General features: G+C 43.2%; 1 protein-coding gene across 3 annotated transcripts in view; it reads left to right on the forward strand.

Annotated features, from left to right (window-relative positions):
* The window catches only part of EIF3J (eukaryotic translation initiation factor 3, subunit J), a 30,969-nt gene that overhangs the window by 22,247 nt on the left and 3,246 nt on the right, over nt 1-5,476 (forward strand). For 2 of the 3 annotated variants that reach the window (XM_011941177.1, XM_011941178.1), the window contains 2 exons: nt 476-590; nt 3,425-3,586. In XM_011941177.1, the coding sequence (XP_011796567.1) occupies nt 476-590; nt 3,425-3,586 (277 nt within the window). The remainder of the gene's footprint in view (nt 1-475; nt 591-3,424; nt 3,587-5,476) is intronic. The other variant, XM_011941179.1, reaches the window with a different exon arrangement.

Consider the following 5,476-nt stretch of genomic DNA (forward strand, 5'->3'; position numbering starts at 1 on the left):
AAAAAAAAAAGAATATCTAAAGTGGACTGGGTGCAGTGGCTCATACCTGTAATCCCAACACTTTGGGAGGCTGAGGCAGGCAGATCACTTGAGGTCAGGAGTTCAAGACCGGCCTGGCCAACATGGTGAAACCCTGTCACTACTAAAACTACAAAAATTAGCTGGATGTGGTGGTGCACACCTGTAATCCCAGCTACTCGGGAGGCTGAGGCACGATAATCATTTGAACCCAGGAGGCAGAGGTTGCAATGAGCCAAGATCGTGCCACTGCACTCCAGCCTTGGTGGAAGAGTGAGGCTCTGTCTTAAAAAAAAAAAAAAATCTAAAGTGTTTAGAGGAATGCCTGAAACAGTAATTACCAGTGTTCACTTTTATTTATAATTATATATGCTTATTTTAAGAATTCATACAATACAGAAAGGTACTGGGTGCATCATAATCCTAGTGCTTTTTAAAATCTTTTGTCTCATTTTAGTTAGAAGAACCTGAAGAACCTAAAGTGCTAACACCAGAAGAACAATTAGCAGATAAACTGCGGCTAAAGAAATTACAGGAAGAGTCAGACCTCGAATTAGCAAAGGAAACTTTTGGTAAGACAGGAGTATGATTGCAATACAGTATTAAACTGTTACAGGTGAAGACCCCAGAAAGTTCAGAAAACATCTCCTTTTCTTAAAAGAAACATGATACTGGCTAATGTAGATATTAGAAAGCAGTTTTTAATCTCTGTGTATATTTGAGATTTCATTACATTTTCAGATTTTTGAATGATTGTTTTGAGTAAAAGATTATTAAGATAAGTCATTTATAGCAATGCAAGAAGGGCAAAAAGGAGTAGACTCAAATGAAGTTCACTGCTGCGTAGAATATTTTTATCAGCTGGATGAAATTTGCATGAAATGTGAGGTCTGTAGCTTTGAAATGGACTGTAGGGCTGTCCTGCTGTCTTAAGACTTAGACAGTAGGATGTTGCTCCAGGTGAGGCATGCAGCTTTTTCTGTGCCTTCTTGTGCTCAGTGTCATTTCCTTCTGCAATCCTTTGCCCTTACCATGCCCTGTCTTTAGAGGGCCTCCATTTCTGTGTGTGGTGTCTGCAGCTGTGGTTAGTGCATGAGATAAAAGTGCAGCATCCTATAGTTACATTCAGACTGTTCCAGAGTAAGAGACATTGCTAGAGAAATAGTCAAAGCCTTCACTTCATTTAACCAACTTTGTCATTACCTGTTGAGTACTTTTCAGAGTAGAAGATCATGTTGAAACAGTTAAATCACTGCAATTTATAGCCAAGAAGGAAAGCTCTAGTTATTCTGATAAGTCTCCCCTACCTTCATGCTTTCTCTACTCTAAACAGATCAAAAGGCTGACTGTAGTGACTGTTTTCCTTTTCATGGGGAAGTGTGACCTTATCTATTAGTGGATCTGTACAAATACCAGGAGTTGCTGTGAATGCTCCTGTGCACCATTGTATGCTTGGCAGGTCTTAACTGCACTTGTCTAATTATAGAGGGCTCTTGGCTGTTATTATGTGTCTTCCTAGGATGGTAAAAGCTGCCCATGTGTTTATTAAAGAGGCAGGTTTATGAAGTGTGCATAAAGCCTAGCATGGGACACCTGTTACAGGCTAAAAGGTAAAAAACATGCATTTATACAGTCATTGTTAATAGGATTTTACTGTTGTGTTTCTCATACTAAAATACCACATGTGATGTTGTTAATAACTAACGTACTTGACATGGAGGATACAGAAGCATACTTACGTTAGTCTAAAACTCATGTGGGCCAGATTTTTTTTTTTCTAACAGGGTCTGGCTCTGTCACCCAGGCTAGAGTACAGTGGTATGATCTCTGCCTCTGGCTGGGCTCAAGCCATCCTCCCACCTAAGGCTCCCAAGTAGCTGGGACTACAGATGTATGCCACCATGCCTGGGTAATTTTTGTGTTTTGGGTATTTTTTTGTAGATACAGGGTTTCACCATGCTGCCCAGGCTGTTGTTGAACTCCTGAGCTCAAGTGATCTGCCCACCTTGGCCTCCTAAAGTGTTGGGATTACAGGCGGGAGCCACCATGCTCAGCCTAGGCCATATTTCTTCTATTGGGATATAACATGTTTACCCCTTTTTAGCTTCTGGAGCTAACAAATACTTTCACAGGATCCATCTTTGTTTCTTACTCTTTTTGTTCCCTCTCTCCCCACTTTACTGTGGGAGTGTTCTTGTACAAGAACGGAGGATCCCTTTTGTAATGTAATATGTTGTTTTGTTTTTAGAGAAAGGGTCTTGCTCAGTCATCCAGTCTGGAGTGCAGTGGCATGACCATAGCTCACTGCAGCCTCAAACTCCTGGGCTTAAGCAATCTTCCCACCTCAGCCTCCCGGGTAGTGAAGGCTACAGGTGAATATCACCACACCTGGCTAATTTTATTTTATTTTTTTGAGACAGAGTCTCACTGTGTCACCCACACTGGAGGGCAGTGGTGCAGTCTCGGCTCATTGCAACCTCCGCCTCCTGGGTTCAAGTGATTCTCGTGCCTCGGCGTCCCAAGTAGCTGGGATTACAGACACATGCCACCACCATGCCTGGCTAATTTTTGTATTTTTAGTAGAGACGGGGTTTCACCATGTTGGCCAGGCTTGTCTCTCGGACTCCTGACCTCAGGTGATCCACCTGCCTTGGCCTCCCAAAATGTTGGGATTACAGGTGTGAGCCACTACATCTGGCCACACCTGGCTAATTAAAACAATTTCTTTTTGTAGAGATGAAGTCTTGCTGTGTTGCCCAGGCTGGTCTCAAACTCCTGGCCTCAAGCGATCCTCCCTCTTAGGCCTCCCAAACAAAGCACTGGGATTACAGGTGTGAGCCACTGTGTCTGGCCTTGATATATTGTTTTTAAATGAATAAAATACTTATTTATAAAGAAAACCTGTTATATAGAAATAGATGTCAAAATACTAAAATGACAAATTTGTGATACAGAATTATGTGCTTCCTTATGGATGCATTAAATAAGGTATAGTGGCAGGTCTAATAAATAATGTCATTTGAGAGTAATGATGACTGAACAATATTAATATTGTAAGATATCTGTAATGTCAGGAGAGTGTGTGTAATCTCTCCTGGTAAGTCAAGTTTTGCTAATACCACTGTGATTTGTTGCCAGTCAATTGAAACTGAAGGAAATGCTGAATTACTGGTTAATAAAGATGTAACTTTTTTCTGATTTAAGTTCATAGTCCCCCTACTCCCACCCCCCACCCCGCCCTGCCCCGCTCCAGCCGTTCTATCCAGTGACTCCAGTGGCTCCAGGTTCAGAGCCTCTGCTTTAGAATGAAACAACAGGGTTATTCAGATAGCTGATTGGCTTGTAAGGTTTCAGTTTTAAAAATCCTAACCTCCTGATACTTTTCAGTGCTTCTTTTCTCCTACAGGTGTTAATAATACAGTTTATGGAATAGATGCTATGAACCCATCTTCCAGAGATGACTTTACAGAGTTTGGAAAGTTACTAAAAGATAAAATTACACAATATGAAAAATCACTATATTATGCCAGTTTTTTGGAAGTCTTAGTTCGAGATGTGTGTATTTCATGTAAGTAATTCTAATCTCTCGCCCCTCTGGGTAGATTCTTAGTAGGATGTTATCTTCAGGAGGTTGAAGGTTATTTTTTATTTTCAAGGATGCTATAATACAGACTCATGATTTGCTGTTTTTAGCAATTACCTTGTGAATGTTGGTCTGCAGATACACAGTGAATTTGAGTGCTGGATCTTTTTTTTTTTTTTTTTTTTTTTTGAGACGGAGTCTCGCTCTGTCGCCCAGGTTGGAATGCAGTGGCCGGATCTCAGCTCACTGCAAGCTCCGCCTCCCGGGTTTACGCCATTCTCCTGCCTCAGCCTCCCGAGTAGCTGGGACTACAGGCGCCTGCCACCTCGCCCAGCTAGCTTTTTGTATTTTTTAGTAGAAACGGGGTTTCACCGTGTTAGCCAGGATGGTCTCGATCTGCTGACCTCGTGATCCGCCCGTCTCGGCCTCCCAAAGTGCTGGGATTACAGGCTTGAGCCACCGCGCCCGGCAGATCTTTTTGTTTGTAGGGGTAGGAGGACTTCTTGTTTTACTATGGCTTCCTTAAGAGATACCTGGGCTTGTCAACAAAGCAGCTAGTAAAACACTGGCCTATTCTTTTTATCTGATTATCACTTGAGAGGGGCTGGGAAGTATCTTTTGAGGGAAAAAGGTCTCCGGCCATGTAGGATTTGGGTTGGGTGAGACTTCGGCCACTGTTTTTTTACATACCAGAATTAGACAAGGTGCAAGTTGCATGACAGGGCTGGCACCTATTCTCTGGGTCTGTGGTTGTGGTGCCACACCTTGACAGGAGTCATACATTTCAGGGCAGGGTGAATGGGAGTGACAGCCATGGGTGGTGAAGCAGGAACGTATGGAAGGGACTAACCAGTTTTGCTAGTATTTGCAGTTTTTTTGTTTTTTTTTTTTTTTTTGAGATGGAGTCTTGCTTTGTCGCCCAGGCTGGAATGCAGTGGCACCATCTCAACTCACTGCAACTTCTGCCTCCTGGGTTAAAGCAGTTCTCCTGGCCTGGCGCAGTGACTCACGTCTGTAATCCCAGCACTTTGGGAGGCCAAGGTGGGTGGATCACGAGGTCAGGAGATCGAGACCATCCTGGCTAACATGGTGAAACCCCATCTCTACTAACAATACAAAAAAAAAAAAAAAATTAGCCAGGCGTGGTGGCGGGTGCCTGTAGTCCCAGCTACTTGGGAGGCTGAGGCAGGAGAATGGCGTGAACCCGGGAGGCAGAGCTTGCAGTGAGCTGAGATTGCACCACTGCACTCCAGCCTGGGGGAACGAGTGAGATTCCATCTCAAAAAAAAAAAAAGCAATTCTTCTACTCAGCCTCCCGAGTAGCTAGGATTACAGGTGCCTGCCACCACGCCTGGCTAATTTTTTGTATTTTTAGTAGAGACGGGGTTTCACCATGTTGGCCAGGCTGCTCTGGAACTCCTGACCTCAGGTGATCCCCCCACCTTGGTCTCCCAAAGTGCTGGGATTACAGGTGTGAGCCACCATGCCCAGCCTATTTGCAGTTTTTAAGATGGAGAAAGAGGAATCCTACACAATAGATTGGGTTTTCTTTGAGAAATTATCACTACACTGAGGGCTCTACATTTGATTGGTAATGTGCCCAGAGTTGATATTTTATTCTGCATGTACTATTTTTTTTTCTGGTTTTTGGAGGCGTTCTCTTACCAAAACTGAACACTTTCTAGTAGCTAAAAACTGTTGGGTTTCTTTCCAGCTTCATATTTTTATAAGGCTGATAATGCTGTCCACTGAACAGGACCATTTCTTGGTAGGACATGGAGATGGTCACTGTTCTCATTCTAATTCCCATGCAAGAAAATGGAGACATCATGGGATAGGGTGTTGTCATTGTAGGTTTAAGAATCGTCTGCTGGG

This window comes from Colobus angolensis, unplaced genomic scaffold, assembly GCF_000951035.1.
Source record: "Colobus angolensis palliatus isolate OR3802 unplaced genomic scaffold, Cang.pa_1.0 Scaffold199, whole genome shotgun sequence".
Lineage (NCBI taxonomy): Eukaryota > Metazoa > Chordata > Mammalia > Primates > Cercopithecidae > Colobus > Colobus angolensis.